The 21867-nt window shown below is 37.9% G+C and overlaps 1 protein-coding gene across 6 annotated transcripts in view; it reads left to right on the forward strand.

The window, feature by feature from the left end:
* PDS5B (PDS5 cohesin associated factor B) overlaps positions 1–21867 on the forward strand; it is a 118688-nt gene that overhangs the window by 36176 nt on the left and 60645 nt on the right. For all 6 annotated transcript variants that reach the window (XM_051619396.1, XM_051619379.1, XM_051619404.1 and 3 more), the window contains exons 7-10: positions 7307–7387; positions 9589–9729; positions 19715–19830; positions 21010–21104. In XM_051619396.1, the coding sequence (XP_051475356.1) occupies positions 7307–7387; positions 9589–9729; positions 19715–19830; positions 21010–21104 (433 nt within the window). The remainder of the gene's footprint in view (positions 1–7306; positions 7388–9588; positions 9730–19714; positions 19831–21009; positions 21105–21867) is intronic.

The following is a 21867-nucleotide window of genomic DNA, read 5'->3' on the forward strand; positions in this document are numbered from 1 at the left end:
AGACTGTATGTTCAGTATACATCAGTCACTTTTCTTTTTTCTTTCCACTGGAAATGTTTTAGCTTAGTCCTTCCAAGAGTCTATTTCTTTTGTGCCAGGACCAGACTGAAGTGTTTTTGGCTAAAACTCAAGATTTACAAAGTTAAGTCATGGAATACATGAAACAAAAGCAAGACTATGCAAAATGCTTTAGTTTGTATTGTCTCAGTTGTTAAGCATCTGTTGTTTCATTGTGTCACCTGTGTTCAACTTGATTTGACTGTGGCGTTTATATGATTCCTGTTAATAAACTGATTTTTAATTGAAGAATTTGCATCTTGTTAGATTGTCTGTAGCACTGAAACAGTTCTGTTTTATAGTGGATTTATAGTTACTGACTGAACATTTTAGTAGGATAAGGTACACAGGGTTTGGCATTTCTTCTGCTTCTGTTTCAATCCAACTGACTCTCTGGATAGGATGCAAATTTATAGCTTGCTTTCTAACTAAAATAGTTTCATAGCTTTAGACCAAATTTTGAGTACTTTTGCCTTTGTTTTAATTTTTTTAACCTTTTTCTTACAAATAGAAAAAAGAAAAAAGTATTTTTCCAATTCATCTCAATGTCTTCCTATATTGTTTACTGAAAATTTTGGAGCTTTGATAATAGCCTCTGAAAGTGGTTAAATTACTAATGTAATGTTGGAAAAGTGTAGTGAATTAAGAGTGAGAATTTTTGCTCTCATATCCATTGAGCACAAAGCTACGAGAGGGTTAAGGATAAGGTCTGCCATAAAGAAGAGCTGAGTCTTAGCTGACCTAGCCATTAAGTTGCACTGGCTGTGGAAAAAGGAATTTGAAAAATCAGATTGGCCACCAAAAATGGCATAAGAGCAAGTGTTGATGTAATGGTGAATAGGGGATCCTTATCTATCCAGATTTCTTGGGGATCAAAAGGGTATTTTGATGAAGTAGAAGGAGCATAGATTTGTTACTAGCTCAGGTTCAAAAATTATCAGATTGAGAGATTGTTGTAGATACCACAGCTGTGTCTGTAGCAAGTGACATAGGCAAAGATTTTTAATACAGCCAAAAGTATGATTGTATATATAAGAGAATGTGCAGTACCCTTGTGAATTGAATGACCGTGTTCTAGAAAATATTGATAGAACCCGTATGACTTTTGGTGTATCAACAGTTACACTGAGTAACGTTATGTTGAAGACTTTATCACAGGAGAAGTCTGTGTGTGTGGGGAGCAAAAAGGTTCAAACAACTCCTTTAGTTTTGGGTCGTGGATGCTAAGGTCCAGTGGCTGAAATTAGATTGATGTGAGAATTTATGTTTTTAAGAGTTGTATTAACTAGTTGAACAATTGACCAAAGGTTAATTCAATGCTGTTACCTCTTAAAATCAAGGCCAATATTTTTCCTAAGGGGAATGCAAGATAAAGTCAGTAGTCCTGAGCACCCTGGCTGCAAAACTTCAGGCATAAGGGGCGTATAGCTGGAGACATGATGTAGTACCAAAGGTCTGTCTACCATAATTAGTAATCACTGAAGTAGTCTAAGCTGCACTAGTTTACTTGAGTTGGCCATCCATCTCACTTGGCCAGAATAAAAGCCATATTGATGCAAACCTGAATGGAGGTGGCTGATGCCAGTATCACAGAACAGGCACAGGCTTGAGTAATACAGCACAGATCAGATAATTCAGTAAAACAATAAACTTATCTGAACATGTGCTGAACTCTTAATTTCTTTGATGTTTAATTACTTTTTTTATCCTTTGGTGGTTTCTCTTCTGTTTTTTATGAACTCTACTGAAATTCTTTTGATAGGATTATGTTAAGAGGGAATAATACAAATAGTGAACTAAACCCAGAAGAGACCAGAAGGAAGGGAGAAGTAGTCAATATGAAAAGACAAGAAAAATTAAGTTTTCCTTTCTCTTTTTAGTTATAAAATATTTATGGCAGCACCTGTAAATAATTTTGTGTTTGTGCAGTGCGTTAGAAGGCAAATTTTATTTTCTTTGAGTGTTTGCCAGAGTTTTCCATTTTCATCCTCAGGAGTACTGCAGGGGATTGCACATTGCATATCCCACATGCTTTATATGCTTAACTTTTTAAAAAAGTGGTATTGACAATTAAATTCCTAACTGTCTCTACTAGGAATTTGCTTAATAATTAGTGTTATCTATCTTGGCACCACTTGAGCTGAGCTTTTTCTTTGTCGCCCATCCTTATAAACCTGTTTCCCTCCCCCAGCAAAACTAGAAAATCTGTTAAAACCATTTTGTCAAGTGTTCTTGGTTACAAATTCTGCTACAAATTGATAATGAGAAAACGGAAGATTCTTTTCAAATGCCAAGAAAACAATATGTTAAAATATATTGTTTTTTAAACAATATTTACTCTAGATTCAGACTTAACTTTTGACTTTAGGAGTAAAGCTGTAAAGTGGAGGACTGGATTGATGCTTGCTAGTCATCCTTTTTGAAGAAAAAATACAGGACGTTTGTTTTCCTGTTGGTGTTTTTCCCTTCTGAAAAATGAGTGCAAAATATTTTACTCAATTTCTTTGAAATGTGTTACATTGGACATTGAGAGGCAACTGGAAAAGGAACTGGAAAAAAAAATCACTATGTATGCATTTCCATCACTACCAACCTCACTGTAGCATTATAACTGGCTTTTGGCTCTGTGGTAAACTGCCCTGGAGAGCATTGTCTTTATTTACCCAAAAATGTCTGTTGCCACTGCTTCTTCTGTCTGCAATAGAAGTTTGTCAAACATTTCTAGAGAATTAGTAGTAGGAAAAATGAGCTGGCAAAACTCTTAATAAGTCTTCCAGAAGTGTCAAAAGCTTGAAATGCTGGCAATGTATACTCAAAAAATCATGGTAGGAATTGAGACAAAGGAGAGAACTTACAGTTCACGAAGATATGTCTTAAAATACTATTGTTGAAGGCCTTCAGAACATTAAAAAATATTTTCCTCAACATTTTTTTTTCTGAAAAAAACCTAGATTTTTCATTTTTTTCTTTTGGGAGAAGGTCTGCCTGTGAAATCCTGGAATTCAGGGGTTCTTTGGTTTGTTCTTATCAATCAGTACTTCCGCTTTTTCCTTCAAAATACAGCAATTACGAATGATTACTTGAAACTGTGTTGCCAGCTGATGTCTTAGTTACTACCGATTAAGGCTCTCCAGAGTTACCACTGGATGCTTTCAGAGGTATCCTGGTTAAGATGATTGTCCCCCATCAGTAAGGGCTTGAATGAAAGAGACCTTGATACAGGAGAATTTAGGGAAAAAAAATTTCACAGAAAGAGTGGTTAGACACTGGAATAGGCTGCCCAGGGAGGTGCCCTGGATGTGTTTAAGGGTCATTTGGATGTGGGTTGGTGGATATGGTTTAGAAGAGACCTCTGTAACAGAGTAGGGATGATGGTTGGACTTGGTGATGCCAGTGGTCTTTTCCAACCTGAATAGTTCTATGATTCTATGTACATTCTTTTCTAATGTGATAGAAAGATTGAAGAGAAGATAATGACAGAAAAGTTTGGACAAATGCAGAGAAAAAAATTGTTAAATTAGCTCTTATCCTTATAAAATTTCTCTTTCAGTCAAAGTTTAAAATCTCTTTGAGTCTATTAAATTAGTCAGAAAAATACGTTAGAGGTTTTGTAAAAGAAGTTTGAACCTATTTGGTAGTGGCCTGGGTTGCTTCTGTTTTCGTTTCTACTAAGGCAGTGCTGCTTTTTATTTTTTCTGCTTTTACCATGAAGCTGGAAAAGGGAGAAGAAAACTTTCTCCTGTGCTTTTAAGACTACTTTAGCATTCTTACTTTCACAACGTCCAGACATTTGAGTGCTTCAGACTTACTTAAGGTTATGTGCAAAATTTTAATTTTTTTACAGTTTAGTTATTACTAGTTGTGTAGATCAATTATGAATCATAGAATGCCAGGTTGGAAGGGACCTCAAGGATCATCTGGTCCAACCTTTCTAGGTACTACTATGGCTTATATAAGATGGCTCAGCACCCTGTCAAGCTGAGACCTGAAACTACCCAGTGTGGGGGAATCTACCACTTCCCTTGGGAGTCTGTTTGACTGTCCTCATGATGAAAAATGTACCTCTTGTGTTCAATCAGGATCTCCCCGGGAGTGACTTGTGCCCATTACACCTTGTCTTTTCCATGTGACTCCTTGTAAATAGGGAGTCTCCATCTTCTTGGTAGCCACCTTTTAAGTACTGGAACATTGCAATAAGGTCTCCTTGAAGGCTTCTCTTCTCAAGGCTGAACAAACCCAGTTTTCTCAGCCTCTTCTCATATGTCAGGTCCTCCAGTCCTCTGACCATCCTTGTAGCCCTTATCTGGACCATCTTCAGCCTGTCTGCATCCTTTTTATAGAGTGGGGACCAAAACTGTAAGCAGTACTCCATGTGTGGTCTGACAAGTGCCACATAGAGTGGGATGATGACTTCTTTATCTCTGCTGGTGATGCCTTTGTTGATACAGCCCAGCATCCTGTTGGCTTTCTTTGCCACTGCAGCACACAGTTCACTCATGTTTAGCCTGTTAGCCACCAAGACCCCCAGGTCCCTTTCCAGCCATGTTGATCCCAGTCTGAACTGCACTCCTGGGTTATGTGTTCTCAGGAGCAAGACCCTACACTTCTCCCCATTGAACTTGGTAAGGTTCCTGCTAGCCCAGTCTTCCAGTCTGTCCAAGTAATCCTCAAGGGTGGCTCTTCCTTCTGGAGTGTCAACCTCTCCACTCATGTTGGTGCTGTCAGCCAACTTCCAGGTCCCTTACGAATATGTTAAACACACTGGGCCCAATATCGGTCCCCGTGGGACCCCACTTGTGGCCAGTTGCCAGTTTGAGGAGGAACTATTTACTGTCACCCTCTGGGTATGGTCTGTCAGCCAGTTCGCCACCCACCACACAGACCACTTGTCAAGGCCGTAGCGAGTCAATTTCTCCAGGAGAAGGCTGTGTGGGACTGTATAAAAAGCCTTGGAGAAATCCAGGTAGATGACATCCACTGCTCACCCTGCATCAACTGAGTGGGTGACTTTGTCATAGAAGGCAATCAGGTCTGTCAAATACAATTTACAGTTGGCAAATCTGTGTTGGCTTTTCCCAATCACGTGCTTCAATTGACATGTGACAGTCCCCAGGAGGATTTGCTCCATGACTTTCCCAGAGACTGAAGTGAGACTAATGTGTCTGTAATTATCTGAGTCCTCCTTTGGACCCCTGTTACAGATTGGGGTGACTTTAGCCTTCCTCCAGTCCTCGGGGTTGTCTCCGGATCTCTGTGACTTTGCAAAGATTATGGAAAGCAGCTTAGCAACAACATCAGCCAGCTCTCTCAACACCCTAGCGTGGATGGCATCCGGGCCCATCCATTTGTATGGGTCAAGCTCCTATAATAGTTATGGCAGCTTTTTAAAAATGAACTTCTCTGTGAAACAGGCAAGCTGAAACTGTAATTAACGTGAATCAAAACAATCTGCCTTTTGGAACTCTGCTGTGTTGTTCAGACTTGTTTTATATCTAGATTGGATCTCACTCATGATCACTCTTACCAAGGTGAAAGCAGTTTTCTTTGTTTTGGTGGAGGTGAACTGAGGAAGTCAAGAAGGATCAGAGCAAGTGTTGCAAATAGTATACATTTCTTGTTCAGTAATTTGTGCCTTTTACTTCCTGAATAGTCAGAACTCTAAGTATCAGAAAACAAACACACTGGTGAAAATGCTGTTTTTTTGTGTCTCTTAGTGTGTGTGTTAGCCATAAAGAACTATCTAGCATGCAAAACCTTCTCTTTTCTTGGACATGGAACAGCTGTACCATTTTGTAAAAACACTGCCAGCGTTGATCCTAGTATCTTGATTAGATAAGGAAAGAGGAAATTACAAGGATGTTAGCATCTCGTGTAAGCATCTGAGTATCTTCCCAGACTTGGGATTTTTATCACTTTCTACAGTGATAGTGGCTGTTACTGTGGCCACTGTGATACAGTGGCTCTGACTAAAATAGAAACAGCAGGCATTAATCTTCATAGACTTTTGACTTCAGTTGCCTAACTTAATTCCATCAGTAGGCAAGTCAAATACTTTTGCTTAATACCAACAAAAAAATAAATCTGTTTTCACCGCTATCTAGAAGCCTATACTTTTACACAGTTTTTGAAATTCTGGACAATACTCTCCATCTCCTTGCAAATCTTCTGTTTTTCATTTGGATAGCTACAAAGGACCAAGCATATGTTGGCAAAAAAAGATGCTGGCTGTGGCAATGCATCCTGTGTTTGCTTTTCATTATGATAAAAGGAAGGTTTTTTTCATTTTATGGATGAGATGTATTTAAAAAAACCTCAAACCAACAACCACAAACTTCCCCTATATACTCTTGTCTTGTAAGTGGAAGGTGCTGGGTATTTTCTCATTGCAAAGATTAGTCAAAATTGGGCGAGCTATATTTTTACAGAGACTAGTAAAAAGACTATATTTTTTGCTGTTGGGAGACTTTTTTCATTCTTCTATGAGTTAATCAAGTCTGCAGTGGATACCACAAGGGGTAAAATTAATAAAATTCATAAAATTTTTGAAAATCAATTGTTATGTGTGAATAAAGCACATAGCAACTTGAGGCTGGAAAATGTACATGGGGAGAGGAAGCAAACAATTATAGATCAATAACCAAATTAAATGAATGGAAGTATAGGAATGTTGTGAGTGAGTTTTTATTATTTTTTTTATATTGCAGTTCCATTAGTTTCTATTCTTCACCTTTTTTTCTCACAGAAACATTCAAGGGTTTTGGTTTGTTTTGGGTTTTTTTGCTATCTCAGTCAAAAAGACTGAGTATCTTTGGGAGATACTTGGGAGAGGCTGTGATGGTGCAAGGACAGAATTGTACTTTCTGTCACAATCCTGTCCAAAGTCTTGCTTCTTTGGTGACTGTAAATGCCTCAGTGTTGCCTCTGTACTGTTTTTTTGGGAAGCTGATAAGGAGCAGCAGTAAAATAGAGCAACTGACTTCACTGTGTGCCAGGCATAGATGGACAACTGAAAAGTAAGTTCTGATTTGCCAGGAAAGGGTTATTTGCTGTAGTATCGGTCGAGTCTCAAAGTTTTGGTTGGACTAGGTTTGGTTTTACTATATTATCTGTACTACTGAAAATATAAAAAGAACAGGCTATTTCTTTAATGCATTTGCCAGGATGTGCTAGCTGTAAATTCTCATATTTACTTTTAAGATTAATGAATGTGCTTACATTTTTTTGTTTGTGTTGTTTTTTTTCCCCTCAGAATTTAAATAAGCAAGCCTATGACTTGGCAAAGGCTTTACTAAAGCGGACAGCACAAGCAATTGAACCATACATTACTAATGTAAGTGAAGACTCCAAACAGATATGGAAATCACTGCGTGTTTTAACTGAGCTGTATTCTAAAAAGAGTTAATTGCATATAGTTACATAAGACTGTAAAATAACTTTTTACAAATGCTCAATTGTTCTTTGAGAGATTTATTATACTAATGAAGCACTGTGTAACCTGTCCCTTTGCATCCAATTCTTGACCATATAGAAACTGCTAAGCCCATAACGATTTTTCTTTCTGAAATGCAATGGATAGTTTACCTTCTACTCTCTTAGGACACCTTGCACTTCTATCCTTAATGTGGTCAGAAGACTAAATGTGCTTACATGAATTGTTCTGATAAAAATGTATGAACACATTGTTCCTGTTGCAAAATTCTTTTTTCTTAGTGAGGTGATGAGATTATTTAGAAGGTAGGAGAAGTGAAGATAGAGCGGAATTTTAATGTTGTTGTCACAAGAAAAGAAGAGGAAACAGAATCTAAGAGTAGACAGTAAGGACTAAAACCAGTGAATGGACTGAGGCTTATAGCCAAGTCTAGTGTAGACATCATAGGCATTGCAACAGAAGAGGGATGAGAGGAAATGAAGATCAGACAGGAGTATGCTCTAAATTATGTTGCACAATAGCAGAAAAAAAACTTACTTTTTTTTTTACAGTAGTTGAGGATTTGACAGGTCTCATGGCAGCTATCCAAAATCTCAAGAGATTGAAAACAATAGAAAATTTTCAATTATTTTTGTTGCTTTCAGACTTGTAACACTGGTGGTACTTGGAAAGTGGGTACCTTCCAAGATTTAACAAAAACTTCAGTGAAAACTCTTACTGTAAACCTCTTAGTCAAGCTTGCTGTTTGGAAGGGTATTGCTACATGGGAATATGTTTTTAATGTTAATTTGTAAGGCTAGATTACAAACTGGGCAACATTTAATGGGTTTTAAGGAAGTCTGTACAATAAGAATCTTCCTCTTACGGAAAAAATGTACATGCGGTCTTCTGTTCTTTGTTTCCCACGAGTGAGAGATATTATGCTGTCTGGTTTCTTTGTTTTGAAAGTTATTTTCTTTCTTAAAATGCATTAAAGACACAGTAGGAGTTAGCTGCCTAACCAGGAGTATATATGTTCTAGGCAATTCTGTATCCAGAAAAGGAAAACTTTTCTGCAAAGCAGCATGGAGTCTTTAACTTCTAATGAAATGTGCCTTATTTTCTAGTAATTATTACTAGAAACTTTTTACTTCTTCTGTTGCATTGATTGTTGGGGTTCACTTTTTTAAACCTCAAAAAGTTGGTAGTTTCCATAAATGTAATTTCTTTACTGATACAATTAACCTTGTCAGCTACAGAGGTTTGTAATGTTCACCTGTCCCAAGTTTGGGATTTAGGAAACTGAACTACCAGTTAAGTGTATTCTGTTGTCTTAGTGGCAGATGGAAGTAGTATTAATTTGTTTAGTCCCACTTGTGTATTGTTAAAATCCAAAGAGAAAGAAAATCTTCCAAATTATGTCTCCCCCCCCCAGCTCTTAGAAGTAGTGGGTAATATACTCCTGTTATTTACTACTTACTCATCTGTTATGAGAGGATATAGTTGAAAGTAGCGTGGAATTAATATTTGATATTAGAAAAGATTTTATTTAATGAGAAGTATTAAGTTTCCCTCAAACTTGTCAATTTTACTAAGAAAGAATAATTGCTTTACCAGCTGCATTGTGCTGCTTGCAAATATTTTGAATTTTGGAACTGTTGCTTATTCCTGTGGTTTTGCTTATGATTCCTTAACTTGTCAGCTGTGTACTGTAGTAACTAGTCAGTTGTTTCAGCCTGTTTTTGACTAAATGTTAGAATGCTTTTAAAGTTATTGTTCTCAAAAATGAATTGACTCGAAATATGTCACCTTGTAAGAAGATCTGATGCACTGGAACTCCAAAGTTGTGCTTCTTAAATTACTTGTAGGCTTGTTGTGGTAAATGAGACATCAGTGTTTAAGTGTAATACCGAGTACAACACAAGGATAATTCAGGATTTTTACTATGGAAATAATCCATGTGAACCTCCTCTCCCCCTCCCTTCCCCCCTGCCCCCCCCCCTTTTTTTTTTTTTTTTATAATGGTGGTGAAATGAAAAGGTGGATTTAGGTGGTAGACAGGCATAGGATTTAGAAGGGTATTGATACTCTTGTTATTGATGTATACTCTTTTTATTTTCTAGTTTTTCAATCAGGTCCTCATGCTTGGTAAAACATCAATTAGTGACCTGTCAGAGCACGTGTTTGACTTGATTCTGGAGTTATACAATATTGACAGTCACCTCTTGCTTTCTGTTCTACCACAGCTTGAATTCAAACTTAAGGTAAACACTTCTTGTACTTTATATATTTATTTGAAATATGTGTGCTTTGACCATTAGTACCATATTTTTTAACTGACAAGTTAATAAAATTAGTTTGCATGTCAACCTAATACTTACATAAAACATAGAATCTCTGCATCTTTAGAAGGAAAATTCATAAAAGCCCAAAAGAAGAGCAATTTAACTTCAAATGTATTAACCTACAGTGCATGTTTGCATATGTTTGGGTTTTGGTTGAAGGTTGTGTTGTGGGGTTTTTGTGGTTTTTCTGATTTGTATCTTTGAAGCAATAACTTGATTTTTTGATTACTTTAGAATTTGACCTTTTTAGATCCTTGCTTTACTGTAGTAATTATTGTGAAGGGCTTTAATATGTTAAAAGTACCTTGTGCCACTAGCTGTGGAGAGAGGCAATATCTATTTAGAACAGTGAATTTTGGCAGGGAAGAGTTTGGCTTCTTGTTAATGGAAACGGATGTACTGACAATTTCGTCCAAATAGAAAGTGTGTTACAGGTGGAAAGAGAGCATTGGACACACAGATGTCTTGTAGTCATTGCTCCAATTACCTTTATGATTTTTCAGGCTTGTTTCTTAAGTCTGAATGATAGCTGGTGCTAGCTATCTATTTTAATAGGTATTTTTCTTTTTGACTTTCTGTGATTTTGGAGTGTTTCCATCACTTGGAGAAACCCAGTATGACAGCTAGTACTCCTTCTATACTGCACTAGTTTTACTCTATTTGTCTTTGTGTAGGGTTTCTGTCGAAGTGAGGAATTTCAAGTGTAGTAATATAAAACTAATCAAAATGATTTTTATGAAACTTGAGGGCTAATGTGCAATGGGCAACTTTTAATTTTGTGTGTACTTTTATTATCAAGGACAGACTGTAGGTTTTTATAACCTTTGGCCTGTTCTCATTGCAGTATTTATTTTCATAGTGACTTGTTTGTGCCTATTACTTTTTCAATAATTCTGCTAGGCAGGCACACTACACTTTTTGGGTAAGTTGCTTTTTAATGGTGGTATCTTTCCATTCACATTTCCAAAAAAAGTAGGGTTCAATTTACAGCTTGCTGTTTGTGTCCTAAAAATAGATTTTTCTCATCCTTCAGTTCCTGTTCTTACATGTGCTGAACAATTATCATTCTCATGCCAATAAAAAAAAAGTACTTCTGCAGCTGAAGCTGTTATTCAAGAGATGTAATCTTAACTGCTGCCACATCCTTTTCTTTTTCACAGCTATAATTGCAATAACATTTCCATTGCTAGGTCCATTTAAAACTACAAGTTCCTGAATTATCTTCTTGCTCCTTCAGTGACACTCATATTCCACTATTTCAATACTAACTTCTTTCTGTATTGTATTTTTACCACTGGAATCAGCAAATTTAGTAGTCCAGTGCTGTCAGCCTTTTCCCCTCTCCCACCTGCCTGCCCCGGAACAACTTCTGTGTTCTTCCTTCATCTGGGTGATTTCAGCCCTAAGCATTTCCATGTGTGGGTTGGTTTTTTTTTTTTTGTACCTCTGAATTTACAACACATTTTTTTCATGTTTGCATTTCTGTTCTTTTATACTTTTTAAAAATGATGAACATGTATTTTGTTGCTTTTCGTCTCCTTGATCCTCACTGTGGTTTTCTCCTTGTGATCCTTGGGGATAAGGGATTATCCCTTGGGGATAAGGTGTTTCATGTTTGACATTTTTAAGATCCAATTTAACAATGTTTCCAGTAGACTTGTACATTTTGATAGTTACATTCTTACTGCATTTATTCTTTGATCTTTGTGATCTCAGTTCAGTTTGTGGCTATTTTGAGAGCATGGCTGGGCTTCTGTTTGAATAATCTTGTTTCTTCAGGTGTGTGCTTTTGATGCCTTAAATTAAAAGGACAAATAACATATGCCTATTTTGTCCTCTTTGCTGTGAAATATAGTTTGACCCATCTTTTACAGAAAAAAAAAAATAAAATCACCCTCTATTTGAAATAGGATAATCCTGATAAACATCCTGAGAAGCAGGAACAGATTATCCAGGGAAGTTATGGATGCCCCCTCCCTGGAAATGTTCCAGGCCAGGATGAATGGGGCTTGGAGCAACCTGGGCTAGTGAAAGATGTCCCTGCCCATGGGCACGGGGTTTGGAACTAGATGATCTTCAAAGGTTCCTATCAATACAAACCATTTTATGGTTCTGAATGAGTTGAGAGGTTTTTAAGATCTTTCTGTGGTTAAAAGAGTATTTTGAAGGTGAGTGTTCTGAAATACTAATGAAATATGGTCAGCCTATGGTTTTTCTGAGGTCAGTACAAGTTTGTTCTTTATGTAAACCTGCCTATGATGATTAAATACTTTCCATTCCAACAACAGGTGTGGCTTTATGCTAAACATCAGCAGCTAGTGTCAAGCAATTTTAATTAATTTCATTAAATGAATTAATTTAATTCCAGGTAAATCCATGTCCAGGTAAATATCACATTAGTGTGTAGAGAGAGCACAATTTTGATGAAACTCAAGAGTGCTTATGGTAGAAGGCAGCTAATGTTTTGCTGCTTTGAATGAAAAGAAGCTGGATGGTATTATGCCTATTAGCTTGTTGAAGCATTGGGTCAGGTGGGTGGTAAAGGAGAAAAATATTCTTGGCAGCCCATATTGAAATATGGGAGAAGGGAGATGTCTTTTTGAATAAAGGCAGTTTAAGGTTAAAGATACAGTAACCACAAACCTCAGTAAGTTCTGCATATCATTCAGAGCTTGCCTAGATGGCTTTGGCTTTTCTGGATTTGGTACATCATGTTACATCTTTACCCATACCCATTGTTTAAAAAAATCTCTGAGTTTTGGAAATGTGCATTTTCTTTATAATTGCTTTTGAAAGCAGTGAGCAAAAAAATAAATAAAAATTGGTCAGATGGAGTAGACTCATGGTAGACTTCCTCTGAGCAAGACACAGTGTTCTGGCTCACTCTAAAGCTGATGCTTTAAAACAAAAAATCAGGTACAAATTTGGCAAGTTCTGCAGGAATTTGAACAGAACCCAGTAGTTTATTTCAGTGAAATTTAATGTAAAAGAAGTAAATTCATTTCTTAAGGCATTTTCTTATGTTTTGCAGTAGTTTGAGCTATTTTTATCTAAAAGCTGATATTTTAAAATTCTTTTGACATTGTTTACAGAGTCTTTTTGCCAGATAATGATAAATGGTTACTTTTATACATATGTTAAACAATGTTAAATACATTTTTTTACTGACCCCATCATGTGAAGCCTGAAAAACAATGATTGTCAGATCAGGACTTCAAAATAAATTAAGAAATAAGAATTAGGCCTCCATAAAAGAGTGATGTGACATGGAATTTCCAAAGGCAAATTGTATAGAAATTGATTACAGACAACCTGAAAAAAATTATTTGATTCTGTTCACATGTTCCTCCTAGGACTCCTCCATTTTCTTATGTCTGGCACTGCTGGGAGTTTTTTCACTATAATTTATCCCAAGAACAGTGGGTGCCGGAGACTTAAGTGTCACAACAGCCATCTTGCTCTTATCTTAATAAGATTCATTCTTGGAGTATCGTGGGCTGCCCCAAAAGGGCATTGCTCATAACATCTTTGGATGGAGTGGATTGAGTTGTTTTGTAATTCTTCTGGTGACAGATTATCCTTGGATAACTTTACCTATGGACAGGGTGTGAAGGCAAGCTGAATTGTCCAGACATGTTTCAGGAATTTTAAAGGCATGCTGCCGAACTGGTGCACATTGGGAGAATGCTTAAGTGTGGTGCTGTTTGTGGACATGCTGTGATACCAGGTCTTCTGGACTCTCTCTTGAGTCAGATTCATCTAAGTTGATGGTCACTGGTTGTCTTGTGTGACAGAGACATAACCCTTATCAGGTGCCAGTGGAGATTATCTGTATGTCATTTTGGTGCTGTCCTCTTCGTAATTTCTGTGGAAGAGCTGATAAGGACATCTCTGATACCAAGTAAGTGGCACATTTTGGTTCCACTTAGGATTGGAAAACTGTCAGGTAATTCACTGGGTCAGGTTGCTAAACAAATTGTTTCTAGTGCAGAAATTCTACATACACAGTTGTTCTGGTTTGGTTTGGTGGGTTTTTGGATAGTGGGGGAAGGGATCCAGGGGTGGCTCCATTAAGAAGCTGAGAAGTTCCACCTGCCCCAAAACCCAGCCAAGGAGCCATTAGAGGGACAATAGATGCCCCTGAGTGATTAACATACAAAAGAACTGAGATAACACCTGAGCAGAGAAGCACTTGGGGTGAGAAGAGTTGTGCAGGAGGAGAGCAGTGATGGTGAAGGGGAATGGTGCTGGTGGTTGATGAGGAAGAAGGGGAAGAAGGTGCTCAAGCAGAAGTTTCCCTGCAAGCCATGGCGAGATGGCAGCTGTCCCCCTGCAGTCATGGAGGAACATGGTGGAACATTCCCTGAAGGCACCAGGAGGGGTGAACTTGGCCATGGTCTTGGATTCTGTGGCCAGTGGATTTGCTGCCTGTGGACTCTGATTGTGCAGCTGTGGAAGACCCTGGTGCCAGGGGAGTTTGTTCCTGAAGCAGCCGTGACTCTGTGTGAAGCTCAGGCTGGAGCAGCTCCGGACCTTGTGGGAAGGACACATGAAGGAGAGGTTCGTGGAGGACTCTCTCCCATGGGAGGGACCCCATGGGGAAGCAAGGAAGGACTGTAAGGAATCCTAATTCCTGGGGAGGAAGGAGTGGCAGGAACCACCAGCCTGTGAACTGACTCTAAACCCCATCCCCTGTCCCCCTGTGCCGCTGGGGGGAAGGAGGGAGAGAAACTGGGAACGAAGTGATTTGGGCCTGGAAAGAAAGGAGGGGTGGGGTAACATATGCAAGCCCTGCTCTTTGTGTTGTCTGTGTCCTGTGTGTGTTTGCTTAGTTTGAAATTAAATTACTGTTTTTTCCCCAAGTTGAGTCTGTTTTGCCTGGGACCTTAATCAGTGAAGGATCCTCCTTGTCCTTTGTCGTGACCCATGAGCTTTGTCCTCCTCATCCCAGAGAGTGTGTGTGGGGTTGGGAGTTGAGTGAGTGGCCATGGGGCTGCTCCTTTCTTGTTGTGTTGGGCCTAAAACAACAACAACAGTGCAGTGGCCATACTGATAAAACTATCCTTCTGTCTTAGAATACGTGCTTTAGTAATGCTGGCGGCCATACCCCAGCATAACAAGGGCTCTTTGCTGTCCTCTTTGAGGACTGTGCGCTCATGGACACCTCACCAATCATTTAAAATTCCTGCAATGTTACAGAAACTGGATCTCAGTCCTGTGTTGTTTTAAGTTGGTGAAGTTTCAACAGTGTCCTGTTGTTGACAGTTAATACACCCAATGTCTCCACCTACCAACTACTCCAAATAATAATTCACAAAGAACTGTAACTTTGCTTAGTGGGAGGTCATGTCCAGTCTTCTGCCATGAATGTGCTTGGTTTGTGGTGAATCTGTTCTGCCTGGGCTTATGAGAACTACCAAATTCTGTCTGAGGACAGACTAAAATCTGTGAAATCTGTTGGTTATACTCCTGTGCCATGATTGCAAGGTCTGTCATGCTCCCTTCCATAAATTCTAGTTAGAGTTAAGAGAGTGGGAAGGGGGGAACTTGCTCTTGATCTTGATCCAGTTTTGAGGACCTTCTTCTGTTCTTGGAGGATGCTGAAAGCTCTTGATATTCTTGATTTATTCTTTCAGGGATGGCTTGCCTGTTTCATCCTGACCTTAAGGTCCTCAGTCTCACAGTATGGATGCTGGGCATTTCTCTGATGGTGATCTTGTTTGTCTAAAGTGTTTCTTCTTGGTATCATGAACTTTTCCACTGGTTGTGTATTCCATACATGAACCAGATTTTCAATCTTGTATCTTATTTCTTTGCTTTTAGACATTTTGTGGTGCATTTTGAAAATGAAGTGGTTGTGGTTTTCTCCCAGCTATCATGTAGGTTTCACTGAGCTATCTCCACTGCTTTCCAATTGTTTGGGCTGTCTTGTTCTCAGCCTTTGTTGCCTACAGCAGTTTGAGGATGTGAACAAATGTCAGTATGTCTGACTCATTACCTGACAGGATCCAAATCTCTTGCCCTCCATATCCCCGAACTTTTTGCACTCATCGTGGCAGGAAGCCTCTTGATTTATCTTCATGGGATCAGGTTCTTATGGAAGTTTAGACTGTCTCTTTGAGTTTGTGAAAAATCCAAGGGCTTTCCTGTCAGTGACCAAATAAATTTTTGACAGTGTATGGAGAGGCTACAAAACAGTATGGAACTTACGGGAGAGTTTAGGTGCCTTAGTAACACCCTGGTGCATATTTACTATTTTGGATCTAAACGTTGTGGCCACCTAGTGTTCAAACACCTTGACAGTTGGGTACAATCAATGGTTATCCAGCTTGGTCACTCACTGCTGTGAGGGTTGTACATGTTAACTTGGATGAAGAATGAAAGGTTGGTGGCAGCAACTGGTATTCTCTGAAATGTGCAGCTTTTATGTGCTTTACTCCCTCGGTTGCTTTTTCTGTCCTATCTATCCCAAGAATGTTTTAATATGTTTGAAGAGAACTGAAATACAATCAAGTGTATGCTGTGCTGTGTCACGTACCAAACAAAAATGGAGGAACTGGTTATCCTTCTGGATCTGGCTGGGATGGACTTAATTTTCTTTGTAGCAGCCCGTGTGGTGCTGTACTGTGTATTTATGTGTTGATGGCACACTTCTGTATTGGCTGTTGCTAAATAGTGCTTGCACAGGTAAAGGCTTTCTCCCTCCAACATGAATAGGCTGAGGCAGGGTAGGAGGCTGAGAGGACACATGCTGAGCAATGAAAGCTCAGGGAAATAAGGAGGAAGGGGGGGGATGTCTGTGCCCATGGTATTTCTCTTCCCAGGAAAGACTGTACATACTGAGACCCTGCTTTCTAGGAACTGGTGGGACATCTGCCTGCCAATGAGAAGTAGAGAATGAATTCCTCTCTTTGCTTTACCTGTGCACACAGCTTTTGCTTTACCTATTAAACAGTCATTATCTTGATCCATGAGCCTTTTAGCCTTCCTTGTATTTTCTCCCCTTCCCTTCTCTGTACAGGAGAGGAGAGTGAAAGACTGGGAAAGGGGTGTTTGGCTTTTGGCCAGGATGAACCCATCACACCTTTATAGATTTTGTAAAAAAAAAAAGCTTCTAGGTTCTCATGTGGCAGAAAAGGAGAGAGCTGCAAGAATCATGGTCGCTTCTTACTGGTAATTATTGTTTACCTAGTTCTGGAAAGGAGTTTGAGGGATGAGCAGGAGAACACACACTGAGATTCATGTAACTTCACTTATTCTATGAGGGTCACTCATTGGTGCCTGATCTTAGCATTATTAGGTGGTGTGTTTAGAGACCTAGCATTAACATAGAAGTGTTACTAGTGTGGGGGAGGGAAGAGAGGTAGGGAATGTATTGTTGTTTAGGCCGACTTGTAAAGGAAGCTGATATTCCTTCATTTCAATTGGATATCTGAATTTTAGAAATTTGTATTACTGAAAGTGAGTGCCATTTTAATGTTAAGGAGAATGAAAAGCTTATGAATAGACTATTGAGGAAATAACCATAATGGGTTTTAGGTCTTTATTTTACCATCCTTCTAAGCCAATATGATGTATTGAATTAAATCAATAAAATGTTGACTTTTATTGTAGACCTGGCTTTCTTCCTGGATATGGTAGTTAAAATTTTTGGCAAGTTGCAGGTCTTGTGTCCACTTTGACTTCCAAATCCTCCCTCCAGGACCTCAGTGCTGCCTGTTCTTTTGGATTTGGTAATTTTTATAACAGTCTGATCAACTTCTGTCTCAACACCACTAACAACAGCTGAAGAGCAGCTGCCTGTTGGGAGCATGTATGGGGAACCAAAAATACTAATCATAGAATGATTTGGGTTGGAAGGGACCTTTAAAGATCATCTTATTCCAACCCCCCTTCATGGGCAGGGACACTGAAAGGTTGCTCAAAGCCCTGTCCAGTGTGGCCTTCAACACTTCCAGGGAGGGGGCATCCACAACTTCCTTGGGCAACCTGTCCCAGTGTATCACCACCCCCATGGTGAAGCATGTGTTCCTAATGTCTAATTAAATCTACCCTCTTCCAGTTTAAAACCATTATTGCTTGTCCTATCGCTTCATGCCCTTAATACAAATTTTAATTGACAAATCATTATGGAATAGTAATAAGGATACAGAGTGATAAGAGATGAAGGATCTGACTTTTCCAGTACACAATGTCTCATAGAATGGAAAAATATTAGAATTTTTTCAATGTTTATCATACTAATTTTTTCCCCTTAGAAAAAGAACTGGAGAGGTCTCTTCTTTTTTCTGTATTTCTGGCTGGCTAATTAAGTAATTGAATGTTTAATGTTCTCTGCACCCTTCCACCGCTTCCCACCTTCTGGGATGTTTTGCTTTAGACCTGTGCTGATTTCCTAGAGAAATGCAGATGCCTAATATTTTCAATAATTTGTTGATTTAAGCAGGAGTGGATGGGTGGAAGGTGAGTGATGAAGATTAGACTAATACAAGCTACAAAAAAATAGTAACATTCTTAGTTATAAAGACACAATAAAAATTTGTAGTGTGATGGGCACTTATGCGCTGAAACTCATCAAGGCAAAGATAATTTATTGCAGATTAAGGAGAGGAGGTTACAGGTGGCCTTCAGTAATGTCAGTCTAAATTTTGGAAACATTTGTCATATACAGACAGACATTAATGGTTTTACTATTGATGCTGCTAATACTCAATACTGAAGTGAATGTGAATGAAGAAGAATTATAGTCTTGCAACATAAGATATTTCATCTTTAACTTTGCTTGCACTGTTACTTCAAGGATTTTACAAATGCTTTTACTGTTCTTAGGGAGCTGAATTAAAAGGATATACTGGCAAACTTCTGAGCTCATTTATGGTATTGTGTCAGATAGAAATAGTTGGTCTTTGAGATGATGGTGGTGTATTAGAGAGCTCTTGACAGCTACATTGTACTCTTCTTGTTTGTGTTCGTAAAGTTGATGTTGAACTAATAAGAATGTCAAAGAGCAGAAAAGAACAGGTTTTTAAACAGACCTTACTACTAGGAAAAAAAATGGTAATGGAATGAATAGTATTTCAATAATATAAACTAATTTTAGCTATTTGCTTTTCAAAGAAGTGTTGCAACCACTTGTTCTTTTTCTTTAATAAGCAAAAGAAAAAAATGGTGGACAGTAAGTACATACTAATTGTACAAATGTTAGAATACATTTCCAAAGTATGTATTAAGCTTCAAATGCTGTGTGCCGTATTAAGCAAATTAGTTATGTTAGTACTAATTTGAAATACGAAAGAAAATGATTTGTTGTAACTTGGTGTTTTTAATTATAAACTTAAATACAGGACCAGATCCTGTGCTTCTTGGATAATGGATGCTTAATGTTATATTATCTTAAAAACTTGTTTTCTGATTTATTTTTTTTCTTTTTTAACTAAATGTTTATAATAGAACTCTGTTCTGCAGAACTGTAATCCTTTATGTGCAGGCAAATGTAGAATCAGTTTTGTGGTTTTTTTCTTGTGCTTGAATTTGTGTAAGCTTGCACAGATATATCACAGATTTCCTAACAGGATCAGGTACCTGTAATTGAGGGTTAAAAAGGTGTTTGCATCTGTGTGTTTTTCATCAGGCTTTGTTCACATTGTTTTTTGTCTCTACATGGTGTTTTGTTTTCACTGTCTCTATTGTTTTGTCTTCTCCCAATAATAGTGGAGTTTTTTTGTCTTGAGATATAAATTTATATACAAGAAAAATATTCTAATCTGTATTAAGGTATTTCTAGAAGTGTATAAGTGTATTGGAGTCAAACCTATACAAAACAGAGCAGTGTTTTTATTTTGTGTTGTGTTTATTTGGTTTTGGTTGTTTTTTGTTTAAAAAAAAATAATATTGATTTTTCCAGAGCAATGACAATGAAGAACGTCTGCAGGTGGTAAAACTTCTGGCAAAAATGTTTGGGGCAAAGGATTCAGAATTGGCATCTCAAAACAAACCACTTTGGCAGTGCTACCTGGGCAGGTATATGCTGGTTTAGTTCCCTTCCTAGGAGGGGAAAAACATTCAATGACGTATCATTCAACTTTTCTTTTTTAAAGTGACATACCTAAGTGTGAGTTCTGTTCTGCTGCTATATCTGAAATCTGACAAATAATGCTAAAGAGATTATTTTATGTACATCTGCATCTCTGATTCTGCAGAGTGAAAAATTACAAGTCATCCCTTCTGGTACATTTTTTGCAAACACCTTTATTACCATTGTTGAGAAAAAGGAATAGTTTATTTTAACTTCTGCAAGTTAAACTGTTCAATGATGGATTAATTCTAAAATAGCACCAAGTGGCATTTACAGTATCAGATGATAACAGAACTGGTTTTGAGACTTAAATACAGTATTGTTTACTGTTTTCAATTTTTTTTTTTTTTTTAAATGTTAGGAGTGCCTTAAGGCAGGTGTGTAGTATTTTAGGCTTTTGTTTTTAAGATGTTCAGCCAGTGGACAGAAAACATAGCTGGAGACTAGTCAGGATGAAAATATTTTTTTAATTGAAGAGAAATTCTGTAAATTATACAGATGCAGTAGTTTAATTTAGCATTCAGTCATGTCAAAACCAGAGCCCTCAAGAAACGCGACTTTAAAAAGTACAGGAAACTTAATTTTGCTTGAAAATATAAAGCTATTTAAAGCATTGCATGTCATAAAAAAATACTAGATCTATTTGGACCCAAAGGAAAATGGTTCATTGTATTCTAATGTGAAGCAACGTGATTACATGTAATCTGTTGTTCATAATGACTGTTTTCAACTAGTCGTGAATCACATACATGTATTTACTTTTTTCAAGGATTTAAGCTAACTTGTAATAGCTGTGTTATTAAATGAACCATTCTTAAAATCTCTTGATTTTTAGAAGGTAAATGTTTTTTACTAAAAGCTATTCCTTAAAACCTCTTTATTTGATAAATAAGCATTTCAACACCTGATATGTTCCAAAATATCATTTTTAATTTTGTTAAAACAAAGTATTTTGAGGATATCTTGAAAATGCATTTAATTTTTCAACTTAATATGGTGAAATCAAAGGCGTTCTAGGCATAAAAATATATTCAGAGGTATTAGAGATTGTGTAGAAATAAACTAATGGCTTGGGTAGAAGTAACGTTTTTGTTGTTGTAATGCATTGTCTTGTTTCTAAATAGGTTTAATGATATCCATGTACCTATTCGTCTTGAATGTGTGAAATTTGCAAGTCACTGCCTTATGAACCATCCTGACCTAGCTAAAGACTTAACAGGTACCAGATTTATCATAACACTAAAATACAATTTTAAGTCTCCTAGAAAAATGAGTAAGGTTAGTTGTAATCCTAAGTAACACTGTCAGATGTTGTGGAGGATATAATTGAGGTTGGGTTTCTAAGTCACAGAGTCCCTGCCTTCAGCGCTGCTTCTCAGCCTGAGGGGATTGTACCTAAAGAATGCCTCTCCCTCTTACACTCCCCCTCTCTTACAGTAGTTGTACTTGCAACTGCTGTTGAAATTAAGCACCATGGGATCAGGCAAAGACAGCCTGACTATACGAATGGTCATGGCATATATTAATTAGGGTGCCGGGCGGGGACTTCAGTTCCACAAAGGTGCAATATGTAAATGTTATGCAGCTGCTGCCTAAAACCATGAATACAGTTCTCATGACTGTGACCACAGCCAGTGGTTCCTTCTCCGTCAGATCAAACGCTGCCTGTAACTCAAGACCTCTGTAGGAAGAAGGCAACTGGCATAGACAGAAGCATTTAGTATTTGTTGCTCCCCATGTCTTAATGAAGAAAGTGTAATTAAAGAGAATGGATTAGCTTGGGAATTTTCCCCCTTCAAAGTGTGTATGGAGACTGTAGCTCCCCCTCATCACTAAACTCCTACTTCTTGTAATTTATTTGGAGTTGATGTCTTCATCCATTTGCTCTAACAAGGGAATTTAATGAGGTCTGTTAAGCACATGGGACTACTTTCCTGCTTGCTGAGTGTTTTGTCAAGTAAGACACAAACACAAACAGGCCA

Source organism: Apus apus, chromosome 1, assembly GCF_020740795.1.
Source record: "Apus apus isolate bApuApu2 chromosome 1, bApuApu2.pri.cur, whole genome shotgun sequence".
NCBI lineage: Eukaryota > Metazoa > Chordata > Aves > Apodiformes > Apodidae > Apus > Apus apus.